This window comes from Brachyistius frenatus, unplaced genomic scaffold (genome assembly GCF_029030835.1).
Source record: "Brachyistius frenatus isolate BFR_SWC_R1_liver_20210118 unplaced genomic scaffold, ASM2903083v1 Contig_2, whole genome shotgun sequence".
Taxonomy (NCBI): domain Eukaryota; kingdom Metazoa; phylum Chordata; class Actinopteri; family Embiotocidae; genus Brachyistius; species Brachyistius frenatus.
Window position 1 is genome coordinate 6,725,930 of NW_027210601.1, and position 15,040 is coordinate 6,740,969.

General features: G+C 39.9%; 1 protein-coding gene across 1 annotated transcript in view; it reads right to left on the reverse strand.

Moving 5' to 3' along the window:
* The window catches only part of necab1 (N-terminal EF-hand calcium binding protein 1), a 30,058-nt gene that overhangs the window by 14,467 nt on the left and 551 nt on the right, over positions 1 to 15,040 (reverse strand). The window contains exons 2-6 of the mRNA XM_069697076.1: positions 12,782 to 12,806; positions 10,836 to 10,944; positions 7,751 to 7,776; positions 7,362 to 7,459; positions 285 to 421 (exon numbers count right to left, since the gene is read on the reverse strand). Coding sequence (XP_069553177.1) covers positions 285 to 421; positions 7,362 to 7,459; positions 7,751 to 7,776; positions 10,836 to 10,944; positions 12,782 to 12,806 — 395 coding nt within the window. The remainder of the gene's footprint in view (positions 1 to 284; positions 422 to 7,361; positions 7,460 to 7,750; positions 7,777 to 10,835; positions 10,945 to 12,781; positions 12,807 to 15,040) is intronic.

Below are 15,040 nucleotides of genomic sequence, written 5' to 3' on the forward strand. Positions count from 1 at the left end.
GATTACAGGAAGAGCAGGTGTTCTTGATAAACACTGGTTAAGAACCTGTGTTGGCTCCTTGGAAAAAAAGCATTCAAGTCTATAATGTGGGATCTGTGTGTAAGTCTGTGTGTGTGGTTTGGACAAAATTGCAAAACTAAGTGTGAGAACTGTAATTATGAACACCAGCTGATACATTTTGTTTGAAAGACTAATTGCATGTGTGTGTGTGTGTGTGTGTGTGTGTGTGTGCGTGTTTGTGTATGTGTGTGGGCATGTGAGGGACCAAAGACATTTGTTCTTACTTCTCTTGGCGAGTCTGCTCAGCTGTGGTTTCCATGGCGCACTCCAGTGAGCTTTGAAGCGAATGAAGCTGGTTGGTTGTCTCCTTCAGAAGGAAGCGGGTCACAAACTGCTCCAGGTGGGTGGACTCCTGATAATCCTGCCAATCAAGCCGAGGAGGAGGACAAATTAGAGTAGGAGGAACGACAAGGAGGGTTGAACGAGGAGAGCTGTGATACGTTTCACATGCCAGCCGAGAGTCAATCAGTGTCCAGACCTCCTCTGCTAATTAAAATATGCCCACGGGATTATTCATTCAGAAAAGATTGCACAACATTGCTGCTGGGAAAGAGAAGAGATGGAAGAGGAAGATGTCAAACTTTTGTTCTTCACATTCTCTCTCGCTAAAATCTATCCTCCCAACTGTCTGCAATCTGTCAACTGACTTTCAAATGATTATAAGAAAAAGTCATTTTACTTTACTTTAATTTGTTCACATCATTAACTGATCTGTGTGCATCAAGGTTTTTGGCTGCTAAATATTCCTCTGTATTTACCATGAATTTACTTTGTTGTCTGTTTAGTATTTGTGCTGGGCAGACAGCATACAGCTAATATATAAAAGCCTTCTGACTGAAAATAAGGTTGATGAGAGCAGAGAGAGTTAACCAAAACAGTTAAAGGCTCCAAAGCCAAAACAAGGAGCTGAAAGACGGTAAAACACCTGAGGGAACCTGCAGAATCATGTGATAATTATGTGCATGCTTGTGGCAGTTTTCACATAGTTATTTGGCCCATCGTTACTTTACAGTACAGCTTTAAAGAATGAATAGTTTGGCTTTCTAGCAGTGAAAAAACAATCACTACTCCAATGATCGCCAATTGTTGACTCGTTGTAATGCTTCTTGTTTCTGATTGGCACATGGGGTGTCTGAATAATTTGTGTTAGATGACATGTTTACATTTAAGTTACAAATAACATCAAATCTGTGTGACAGTCATCAGCACCTTTCCATTCTGTGAGTCAAGGGTACATTTATATTTGGCAGCTTGTGTTTGTTGGGGAAGCTGATGAAAAAAAAACTCAAGTGATATTATGGATAGATGTCATTGCAAAGCCTAGAATGGGGTAGTAGGGCTGAGTGTTGTTTTGGATCTAATCAAAGGGGAGTGAAGGATGCTCGGCACAGCAGAGTTTGCTTGTTGCACACTGCACCTGCACCCAGAGTTTTGAGCACAGGGACTGTTGGTGTACTTGACTAACAATGAAGTGCTTGAAGGCAAACGCTAATGCAAGATAGATGAGAGAATGACAAATGCATGAATGTGTGTGTGTGTGTGTGTGTGTGTGTGTGTGTGTGTGTGTGTGTGTGTGTGTGTGTGTGTGTGTGTGTGTGTGTGTGTGTGTGTGTGTGTGTGTGTGTGTGTGTGTGTGTGTGTGTGATAGAGAGAGAGAGACAAACAAAAAAAGGAGGACAGAAAGGAAATACATTTTGGTGTTTATATCAACGGGTAAAGACTGTTTTCAAAAGTACAATAAATATAAGGTTATTTTTAAAAGCTGGATTTGATTATCAGATGGTCAGGAAGTGCACACACACTCACACACACACACACACACACACACACACACACACACACACACACACACACACACACACACACACACACACACACACACACACACACACACACACACACACACACACACACACACACACACACACACACACACACACACTAGTTGCGAGTCCTTCTGTAAGTGAAACAAACTCTTCTCCAGAACATGAAGCAGATCAAAAGGCTCCCTGCAATCAGTCCAGTCGACAGCATATTCGACAATGGTTTTACCAGCTAAATAAGATGGCACACAATCTCCTGTGTATGTGATGTTCAAAAAAGTATTTTTATTGGTCATAGGTGTTGTTTGATCCCCTGACATTTAGTCAGCAAACACACACACATGCACACACACTTGCACATGCACGCGCATTCACTCACTCCGTGAGAGTGAGTCACGACAAAACTGGTGAAGGTCAGTCTCCTGCGATCTGAGCATAGATTACCTCCTGTGATCTGTACCTTTGTGTGAGTGTGTCCATGTCGCCAATCTACAGCCATTTTAAAGAGGCTGAAGGTCTGTCTGATTTTTTCCCTTTTTGGCTCTCCTCAGATCTTTTATTGTCGGTTGTACAAAAGGTCAAATGAGGGCTTGGTTGGAGGTAATGCTTTGTGATTTTCCAAAATGTTCTACTTCAGTTTCTGACCTAGTACTGCTTGCCCAAGTCCTACCGCTTATGTCTGGACTTAATCTAATGGCTTTACCTTAGTAATTTCAAAGTCCTGAATGTAAATCATCATTGAATAGCAAAGTAGCAAGGAAAGGCTTGTTCCAGCTATTCAGAATTCATTACTAATTTTGGTCTTGTTCAGTTGCTAAGTTTAGATATTTAGTAACATCTAGTCAGTCTTGGAACTTGTTTTTATTTAGTAATGTGTAAATTTCCACTCAGTAATTACTTACATCACAACTATACCAACTTACATATAGCTGTGCAGAATGCATATGTATATTTTATCAACCAGACACAATTCTCATTTATTTTCATGAATTAAAACCTTTGGTTGGCCTTGGCATGAATATCTGTACAAATAAAACCCTGAGCGTCTCTGATCAGATGTGTATTTATATATCTGGCTCTGATGTAGATGCACAGTCTTGTTCCAGCTTCCCCCGCATGCAGATATTTGATGCAGGTACACAAAAGCACACACATATATTAGCTTGTGTGAACACGTTTATCATTTGGAGAAAAAAAAAGAAACACCTTGCAAATGCTCACACATGCAGCCAGCCCCCTCACCCACACCAGAGACCACCCACTGAAAGACATATACAGATCAACAGAGCAACTGTGCTTTAGTCTGTGACTAATGCAGCATCTGTTCTCTTTCTCGCTCAGCCAATACTCGATAACAGTCAGAGAAACATATACTGCATCATACCATTTTACTTATTCTGTGCTGTAACTTAATCTTAGGGTCAAAGAAATCTTTAAAGGCATCACATGTTTAATGAAAGGAAAATCTATGAATTCAAAGAGGCTCTTTGGAAGAAACCAGCAGTGTGAAATGTTGCCTCTCCGTTCGCCAATCCAGTACAGCAATTTAATTTGAAAGTTAATGCCGATTCTGTCCAATTTGTTTTCACTTGAGCTAAAAACCTCTGAGGAAACAGTGGTCTGTGAGGCAGCATTTGAAGTCCTGTTTTTCCTGTGAGAATTGACCAAAGGTTTTTAAAGTCCAGGTCAAGTTGAATAATCCTTTCTACTTGCATACACTCACTGTTGTTTCTCCTTTTTCTCCCCTGCAGTCTCTTTTCCAGCTCTCAACAACTCTCTTGGAGGACAAAAATGTATCTGAGGTGCAATTTGATTTTCGCACCTCAGTTCGGCACATTTTGAGGCCGATGAAAGATTGGAAAGGGGTTGCTAAAATATCTGTATCTTTCATTCTTTGTGGAAATAAAGGTGGAATTTCGGGCAAATGTAATTCTCTGCTGTGCTCTCTGAGGTCCAACCTTTTTAAACCTTTCACCAAAAATACCTTTTTGTCTTGGACTAAAAAGTCTTCTAAGGATATATATTGGTTTACACAATGCTATTTAATTACACTCCATTTTTTCTTAATGAATGTGTTGAAATTATGCAGGTTGATTTCATTTTCTCTTCTCTTTATGTGCCCACATATTTTCCAAACCAAAAACGTTATCTTCCATCATCCTTTATCTTTGTCACCACGGTTTTTAGGGCCTGAAGTTGGACGTCATTATTTGTTGCGTTTCCAGGCCAGCTGGGATATATAAATCCTTCAGCTTGTTCTGGGTCTTCCCCGGGGTCTACTGCCAGTTGGGCGTGCCCGGAAAACCTCCAGTGGGAGGCCCCAAGAGGATCCTGATCAGATGCCCGAACCAACTTAGCTGACTCCTTTCGATACGAAGGAGTAGCGGCTCTACTACTCTTCATGGTCTGCAAACAGCAGAGAGGCAATCCCAAGACCTCCAAACCTGACGTTCTCCTCCTCCCGGCTGCGCCTAGATATGCTGTCCATGAAGGTCACAAACAGGATCGTGATAGAGGACAGACCTGGCGGAGGCCAACACCCACCTGAAACGTGTCTGACTTATTGCAGAGAATACGAACACAGCTCCTACTGCAGTTGTACAGAGATCGGATGGCCCGTTGCAATGGCTCCAGCACCCTGTACTCCTGCAGCACCCCCCACAAAAACCCCTGAGCGACCCGGTCAAAAGCTTTCTCCAAGTCCACAAACCACATATAGACTGGATCTGCAAACTCCCAGGACCCCTCCAGTAGTCTTGCGAGGGTGGTACCACGACAGGCACGATGACCTTCTGACCACAACTCCTAGCGGCCACGTCCACAATAGAGGTTTTGAATATGGATTCCATTTCCCCAACCCCAATGTGTGAGAAGTTCTTCTGGACATGACAGTAGAAGACCTCCCGGACAGATTCCTCCGCAAGACGTTCTCAGTTCACCCTCACTACACGTTTGGGCTTGCCAGGTCTTTCCAGCCGACTCCCCCGTCATCCGATCCAACTCATCACCAGGTGGTGATCAGTTCACAGCTCTGCTCCTCTCTTCACCTGAGTGTCCAAGGCATACTGCCGCAGGTCACCTGATACAACTGCAACGTCGATCATTGATCTTCAGCCTAAGGTGTTCTGTTATCAGGTACACTTATGAGCCACCTTATGCTTGAACATGGTGTTCGTTATGGCCAAACCGTGGCTAGCACAGAAGTCCAATAACGAAACACCATTCGGGTTCAGATCAGGCAGGCCGTTCCTCCCAATCACCCCCCGCCAGGTTTCTCCATCGTTGCCCACATGAGCGTTGAAGTCTCCCAGGAGAACTATGGAGTTAGCAGGCGGCGCCCTTTCCAGGACTCCACCCATCGACTCCAAGAAGGCCGGATACTCTGAACTGCTGTTTGCTGCATAAGCACAATCAACTGTCAGAGCCTTCCTCCCTGCAACCCGCAGGCACATGGAAGCGACCCTCTCGTTCCCCGGAGAGAACTCCAACACGGCAGCGCTCAGCCGGGGGCTCGTGAGTATCCCTAAGTGACAAATGATTGATTAAATTCCAGCACAATGCCTACGATGAGATGTGTCTGCCTCAGTGCAGATCCACGGGGTGATACGAACTTCACAGCGTGTCATATGTGCCTGAAGAGATACGATAGAGGAATAGAAAGTGCCAAGAAGAAAAAGAAACTCTCCCGGCAGATCTAATCTCCTTTCTTATCCTCACACCCATTTCCCATTTGTCTTCATCATTCCCCTCTTCATCATCTCTGATCATTTACCTTCATCTCTGTCTGTCTGTCATCTCTCCTTTGCCACCCTCATTCTCCTTCTTCTCCTCTCTGATAATGTAAAAGGTACTCAGCTTCAAACAGTTCTACAGTCAGATCAAGAGGATATAATACATAATGATCAAAAGCAATATTTGTTAGTAACACAGCCACATTTGATTTGATTCATCATCTATGTTGGCTACAAGTCCAAAAATAATTATAACATGTTTTGTTTTTGGATTAATTAACTGAATGAGCTGTAATTATCAGTAATGGAAATCTGACTGATGGTAGACCTGACGAGGCCTGCTGGGGAGCAGAGGACCATGCTGGGAGAGAGTCACAGCAAGAAGTTTTGGTCAAACTCTGAGTTAACCTTGTGTTGTCTTTGGGTCAAAATGACCCGCAACTGTTTTCAATCAAGTTCTTTTTTATTTTCATATTTTTGGGGATCATTGGTGACAAGGAGGCCATGAGGGTTTCTTTAAAGAATGATGACCAATGATCCCAAAAAATATAAAAATATAGAAATAAAATAGAACTTGGTTGAACACAGCTGCGGGTCATTTTGACCCAAGGACAACACAAGGGTTAATCAAATTTGGTTTCATTATTACGTCATCCAAATTCAAGCAGACTTTTTAGCGACTATTTTCCTGCCACCCAACTGACGCAAGTTACCGCAAATGTCACCACTTGAGCCATACAATAGTGAAATTGAAAAACACACACACTGCAGGAGTCCGGATCTCCAATGTCCATCAAAGATAAATGTCCATAAATCCATTTAGAGATTATACATAATGATCTTGGTTCATTGTTGTCACAAAAGAGTGAATGGGAATTGTAAGTAGCCAAGGGCTATTAGCCATTTGCCAAGATGTAGATAAAAATGTTTATTTAAACACAGTTGTAAATAGTTTCAATTTATCCAAACACTGTCACGTCATCTTCAACAGGACACACACACACACTCGCCGGCAACCAATAAGAGGAAAGTCTCCACCTCCCTACTTAGCCACAGTGTGGTGAGTACAAAAAAATTGTGGCTGCTCTGATAACTTGGATATTTAACAAAGGCAGGTTTTTGCAGGATGTCCAGTGAATAATGACTCTAGTGATAATTCTCTCTATATAATCATTGGACAGCAGTGTTTGTACGTCATCTTTTAAGTACTGTATCAGCTCAGCTCAGTTGGAACCTCGACAGAGGTGACACGGAAAAGAGTACCAGGTACCACGTACAGACACCTGATGGAAAACCAGAGAAGGCAAGTCAAGTTGAGTTAGGTTGAGATGTACCATATGGTGTAAAAAGGGTATTTGATTCATCCCCAATGAGCCAGTATTGAAGCCTCGCACCTTAAATGGACTGACAGAAGAGGAAAACTGACTATGAAGGATGGATCTTTTCCCATTAACCACACCGCTAGCTTCAAAAATCCTCTTCTAATTCCACTCTTTCCAACTAGTACATTAACAGCAAAAAAAAAAGCACCAAATATATGCAGATGGAATGGGCTTCATATGAGAAGTCTAAATAGCACTAGAAAAAAATTGAAAACTTTGCAGTCTGGAGAACTTCTAAAATCTGCAAGTGAATGCTTGGAAAATATGTGAATATTGATAGAAAATATTAGAGACACACAGATACTGATAGTAGCTATGACCTCAGTGAGTCATTTTCCAATGTCATTCATTTTCTATCATCTTACCTTCTTAGTTTTGTCCATCGCCTTCAGTATGGACATATTCAGGTCTTCTAAGGCAGCCAGAACATTCTCATATTCACTGAGGTGCTGGGAGAAATACTCTTCACAGCAAAACAGCCCAAAAAGAGGAAAAGAGAAAGAAAATAAACCTTTTGTCAGTCAAGCAACTAGGACAGGGCTGTAGATGTTCTGTTGAAGCTGCATTGGTGCGACACCTCAGTCACACAGCCTGTAGGGGTTTGGTCATAGAGCATGTGACCACAGCTAACATGTTTCTGTCTTCGTGCTGGGAAAATGTCAAATACTGTTTGAGTCTGTTGTGCTCCTGAGTGTGAGGCGTGTTAATTACTGATATTAAAAGTCTTTCTTATTTATGTGGAGATTCAACTTACCACAGAGTTCATCCGTGTCCACATTGCTGCAAAACAAAAAGAACAAGACGCATATTTTAATAAAAATGATTCCTCAGTAATGTTTTCCAGGTGACAGGAGGGCACAGGCTTATCTTTCTTCTCTGCAAACACATTTCCTGGTCAGAGTTTGATTTGATGAATCAATATGTTGATAACAAATGGAAGCGAGTCAAATTTGTAATTAATTATTTAGTTGTTGTTTTCCCCAGAGGCATGAGTGAGAGGCGAGTGGGCCAGACAGGGAACTCTTATATGGAAACCCTTGAGAAATGTTTGCTGTTAGTGATGAATGTTCATGAATGAGTGTGTTTTGGAGAGGTTTGAGCTTGTATATGTGCTGAAACAGAGTGACGGAAAGGAGAGGTGAAATGAATATTTCAAAGCTGACAATTAGATAACGAATCAGCTGTGCAGCAAGCTTGAAAAGACACAAAAGACACTTCTTATTTCTTGCTAGAAGGATAGGGACTGGGGAATTTCACTGGTTTTAACTCTGTTCCACACATGCTGTGGCTGCTGTTCACAGGAGGAAATGCTGCAGCAATCAATTGGTCCAAACAGGAGAAAACACTTAAGAGACACAGAGGAAAGCCATGAACAGAAGAAGAAAGCAGAAGTTAGACACTAAACTGACTGACAGACCATGACGCTCTTTCTTGTGTAGCTTGAACCTGGACTGTTGACACATAAGGGACATTATCTGCTGAATGAATTCATGCAGTGTACTCTATATTTTTAAGTTTGAAGTATTAAATAATCTTTTGGTGTTTGACATCAACCTGAGCAGGTCTTCCAGCCTCCCAGGCAGACCTGACAGCTCGGTGACTCATTCTTTAATCAATACTGGATCCAATTTGAGACTTGCAAATGACATCCTAACAACTTTACCATCTGCCGCCCTGTGTTCATTTCACAGAAGGAGGCCCGCATTCATTTCTGGTTTAACACGGAGTCTGTTAAAGAAAGCCCATGATTTAGCACAGTGATGATGGCTGTGGTGACAGAGATGGTGAAGATGACAACATGTGTGTTTGTTTGTATAAAGTGGATGCAAGTGTATGTGAGTTAGTAATATACTATATATATTTGTTTGTGCATCTAATTATTCATTTGACATAAGATAATCAAGATAAAAAAAATTACATTATCAAATAAAATCATGATGTTGTTCATAATCATCAATAAACTGATTGAATATCTCATTATTTTTCCTAGAGCATTTTGAAAAGCAGTATTTACATTTGTATCGTTGGTTATGACAGGTACTCTTTTGAAATATTTACTTTTAGTTTGCATCTGCATTGCAAACCACTGTCGTCCACCACGGAAGTAGTAGATGAACCAAAGTTTTGTAAGATCACAGTGACCTTTGATCACCAAATTTGAATCAGTTCATCCTTGAGTCCAAGCAGATGTTTGTGCCAAATTTAATTAAATTCCTTCAATGTGTTTCTGAAGAATAGGGCAGAAGAACAGGCGGATGGACATTAAACCTGAAAACCTAATGCCACTGCTATCATCAACATGGAGGCATAAAAATGACAACAGCCTTACCTTAAACTGATGAAACATATCAATTTAGATTTCAAACTTTTGAATAAATGCAGATAGGTGATCATTTTATGAGGCAATGGTGAGGTAAGAGGGAATCTGATCTGATAAGGTTGCACTTGTAGTAGCAGTTATTTAGGGAAATAAATTCGGTCTTTATAAAGCCTCTTCAGCTGCTGTGACTCTGAGTGTTTTATTCTCTGATTGCAAAACACTGTTTAATTAAACCAATGAAGGAGGTAACACGATTGGCACACCTCCTTAAGTAAACATTTTAATGAACATCATAGTGAGGATGCTCACTAAACACTGTTAAAATAATCAGCCTGTTTGCCTCAGGTGACACAGATGACGACCACCATCGTGCTTCTATTACACCAGCCACAAAGCCTGAATGTTGAGGTTGAGGATGATTTGAAAGGAAATTGTACTTGATAGCAAAACATCCACGTCTCTGGAAATACAATTTCATTATTTTTTTCACATAAGAAATTACACCAAGTCCGTAATTTCTCTTGAACCTCACCTTGACCTTCAATAATGAAATGCCTTACCCCTCCTTTAACCTAAACCTCACTCTGATCTCAGCTTCCTTAACATACAGACCACACTTTTTTTTATCCCCTTACTTTGCTTTATAGATGAAAAAAAAAATCATTGTTCCACTTTGTTAGAGTGTCATTATATTCTGTATCCATTTGTTCCAGCTCTTAGAAAATCACAGTGAGTTGAATTTACAAAACCTAAGACTGTGATTTTTTTTTTTTTTAATGACTGCATTTCTCTCCTGTTTAACAAATATAATGTGGGACATAATAATCCCTAATTATACAACTTTCTTTGCAGTGTTTGGACGTACAAACCGAGAGGATGTCAGTGTTAATGTTTTGTAGCAGGTATGTCTGGACAGGATTTAGACAGATACTCGCCAACCGCACCATTAGCAAAACACCAAAGTGAGAAATGTGATCTGTTAAATAGCACTAAAACAGGTGCAACACAATGCTTTGCTTGTATTTTCTCTGCTGCTCTGTTATATAACTGAAACTGAGACAGTCACTCACACACATGTGCCTTCAGTTTTTGATGGAGCACAGTGGTGTGATTGTGACAGCTGTCATTCCAGGTGAAAACTGCAAATTACTTTTTATAGTAACACCAATGACGGTACAATGATTTTCGGGGTGGAGATCAGTTTCTCATTATGGGCTTTGTTTTGTCAAACCTTCCGACTCACTAACTACATGACAGGAGCAGAGGTCACACCTGCATACCCATAGTATTGTCCGTATCCCGATTATGATTTATGCACACGTGGATCACATGGTAATGTTAGCCTGGAACATAAGTCATCTGATTACTCAAACATGAAGCAACCACCACAGTTTCATTATTTACATAAAGCACACGCTGGTATAAATCTCACCACTTACTTCTCTTCCATCACCCTTATCTCGACCCGTCCTCCATGTATAATATAATTGTGAGAAAATAAATCAATTAATCGACTTACTCTGTGTTGTGGGTATCGATTGTGTGGAAGAGCTCCTTCAATTCCTCAGCTGTCAGGACTCCATCAGAGAAGTAGGATTTGAACTCATCAAACGACAGCTTTCCGTCATCTGGGGATAAAGCACAAATCTTCTCAGTAAAGTATCAGAAAAGCTTTTTTCTAAACGTTCTTTTATATCACATTTGTTTAAGGTTTGTTTCTGCATTAGTCAGACATACGAAATGTAATTAAATGTATCATGGAAGCAAAAAGATTTGAAGTTGGTCAGGAGCACAGTTTTCATTCTTCATCATTCTGGTAAAATTGGTAAAATAACATGAATGAAGAATTTCAGTCCGGTGCTAATAAAAAAGGTGACTTTAGATAGTTTAGATAAGCATTTTATAAAATGTAGGGGCTTCATTTGCAAAAGTTGTATCGACTGTGCACATATAATTCCCTTTCATGAAGACAAAACAGCAATAAAACATGACAAAAAACTGCAGGGGAAATTTTTTTTTGAACATTTGGTTAACAACGCTGTGAACTCTAAGGGTCATCAGCATTTGTTACATTGGACTAACTTCAAGTAATCTCAAACAATCAGTCACTTTTATGCTTTGAGGTTCTGCAATTATAAAAAGAACAAAAGCTTTATAAAATATTCATGAGTTGAAAATAAGCAGAATATCAAAACGAGGAGCTCTAAATATCTTCTGACAAAATGAAGACAGCACACCACTGACAACTTGTTTTTCACACAGCTCTGCCTGCAGTGGTGTCTTTCTGTTTGTGACATGAGGTGGCTGATCTTTAACTTCTGACTGCTGTCTTGCTCTGACTGGATTTGATGCTCGGTATGGCTGTCATGTTGCTATAGATGGTGGGAGTGAAGAAACACACACACACATACACATAAATCGAGCATACATGCGATGACTCACTGTCAATGAGCTCAGAAAAAAAGCTTGAAACAGGCTTGACATAAATGCAGCTGTTTGTGCAGCAGTAAATAAATATGTGGGATGATGTCTCTTGTCAAGGCCTCAAATCATTCACAGCGTGGGACGGCTATTTGGAGCATGTCATGTCATGCCATGTGGACAATTCTGATTCATAAAACTGATAAAACTGATCAAATGTTTGATTTTGACTGTTATTTAAAAAAAATAAATTAATCAGAGCTGTTTAAATATCTTTGGAAAAGAAAACTTGCTTGAACGTATAATGTGGGTCACATAGTGATCGATTGAGGCATCTTTCCACTACTACAGCTGTCCATTTGTTAACATCTATTGCGTACTCTGCATTTGTGTTTGTATTTTGTTGCATTGTCTCCTTTTGTTACTCTTTTATTCAGTCTTTATGCTAAGCTAACCTAACCAGCTGCTTGTGATAGTTTGATTTACTGCAGACATTAAATTTGAAAAAAAAAAAAAAAAAAAAAAAAAAAGCCTAAATAAATGAAAATGGCCTGTGTGGCATAAAAGCTTGAGATTTACAGTGCTATTTCACATCTTCTCTTTGTATTGCCTGCCTTTGTGCTTTGGTGTTTGCTGTCCCTATTTAATATGATTAAAAACTATATATTTTTGGAATGCTTTTCCTGCATGAGATGATGATATTACACAAGACAGTGCTTGTAAAGTAGATCCAGAATTTGCTTTGAACCTCCAGTTAAGCACCTCAAAATCATTTAGCATGGACTAACATGATAAAAGCATCCACAAATAGTAAACATTTTTGATGTTTCCCTTCATTAATGCTCTGATACTGAACCTCAGTGGGCATGATCAGCTTCCTGTTTCCATGGAAACTGAAAGAGTATCAGCAGCAAGTCATGATCAGAATTTCATTGAGAAACATCTGTTTTCACACATGAGAAACAGGGATTGTAGTAATGTCCCAGACAGATCAGAGTGTGTTTGTGCGAGACTCTTAAATGAGTCGGATGGTGCAATATTTACCGTTTTTATCGGCCCTCCGTAAAATCTGTAATGAGAAAGGAGAAAAAGAGGGATATCGAGAGAGGTCACCCATCATCAAAGTTAAAATAAGTGTGTGTGTGTGTGTGTGTGTGTGTGTGTGTGTGTGTGTGTGTGTGTGTGTGTGTGTGTGTGTGTGTGTGTGTGTGTGTGTGTGTGTGTGTGTGTGTGTGTGTGTGTGTGTGCACAAGTGTGGGGGTCATTGATCACACTTGCAAGCGTGTCATTAAATTATTGATGGCGCTGTCCCAGAGTCCAGAGGAGATGAAAGGCAGAGTGGCAATGACCACATCAGCTTTAAAAGGCTCAAACCACCCACCTTAAAATAGCATTGCCCACTTTCTTCTTGTCATATTTTTACTCATGAAGAAGAATCTAAACAGGCAGCATTATAAGATAAATCTATATCTACAATATGGGCAAGATCAAAACTTTAAATTAAAACTGGGAATAGTCCTTTTATTTGTGGAGTTTCCCAGCTATAAGAACTGCAGCCCGTAGCTACAAACAGGTAAAAATACTAATAGAAAATACCCAGCCACCATCTTCAAGCTCTTGGCTGTCTGTCCTGTGGTCTGATTTACATAATTTTCTTTTCTTTCCTGCTAATCAGTCTTTGTTCCCTCTCGTGCTGCTTAAAACTCACATTTAAACCCTGTTCCTCCGTCTCCGTCTCTCATCCACCACCATTTATCTAATCAGTCAGTTTAATTCAATACCTCCTCAAGACCACTGTGCACAACAACAAAATGAGGAATAAATATGTAATAGAAAATATTGTTAATTGCAAAGTTAAAACAATCAGTCATCAGTTCTGTATTCATTCCGTATTCTCAAGCAGACATTTGATGTTTCCACCTACTCAAATATGTAGATTTGTTGCTTTTTCGCTCTTAAATTATAATAAATGTAATAGACTGTTGGTTGGGAAAAAGAAAAAGGTACCACCTTGTGTTCTAAAAATTTGTGATAGGACATGTTTTTTGAATAAAATATTTAGACTTTATTCAATTATTAAAAAAAAACAACTGGCCAAGCAGTGACAATCATTTGCAGCTCTAATCACATCTGCTCTCTAAAATTAAGGTTAGTGCTCTTTCAGCTCTTATTAACTCATGTATGATAGCACCTGTGACAATATACATTATTTAAAATCATCTTTGGGCTGATGGGAAAACTCATGCTATCAACTTTTAACCCATTATTTAGATGAATGACTGGGTCTCATCTTATTTCAAACCTCAGCTCATCCTAATCAGTCTTTCATCTTCAATTAATGAAACAAATGAATTAAACCAAAAAAATTTAAAAACAAAACAAAACTGATAGTTCATACTTTATTACACTAAAGGTATTGGTATGGGAGTCCAGCACCACACAGCATCAGTAGAATAAAAGCACAAACTGTTCGAGGATGAGATGACTGCTTAGGGCAAGTTTGTGTGTTTTAATGACACACAACACACTGGCACTAAAGCTCAGTGTGCAGAATATGTCAACAAACAGCAGAAGCAACACCCTGTTGACTAACTCGCCTCTGAAAACAAGCGATGGTTTCATTCCCTGTCACTCAGCACCAGAAGAGAGAGCACCTGTTTGACACCAGTGAGCCATTTAGTCTGGTGGATGCCGTTTCCACCGTTAATAACTCTTTGCTCCTCTGTTTGCATGCTCCCCTGTATTCCTATAATCACTGAAAGAAACTCACAGATTTAAGGTTAAGACGTTACAAGTGAATGAAAGCGTGGAGGAATGAGGGGAATATAATTAGAAGGTGGATACATAAGAGGCAGAAGGCAGCGCATGAAAGAGCAGAGGTAAAACTCCTGAGAGAGACACACTTGATGATGATGAATATGCATGCACTGGCCTACGAAGATTTTGATATTGCAATTGTCATCATGCGTGAGTGAGCTATCAAGATTCCGACAGTCTCATTATATGTGGTTGGTATTTCAAGAAAACATATCCTTTGATAAATCAACGTGTGATTATCTTTTTAGATTAAAAAGTTCTGAATGTTATCTATTTTTTTCATTAAACACTAGCAAAAGCCTGATTTCAATCACACCAAATAGATTTTAGTTAATTAATGAACTTAGTGTTTGGTCTTGAACATAGACACATTGATGGATAGCTGGCCTTTGAAATCCTTACACCAAATAGCTAAAGTAAAGGTCAGCCATGTCAAAATTAATGTGTTCAATGAAGCAAGGAACCCTACCCTTCACAAGAAAAGGA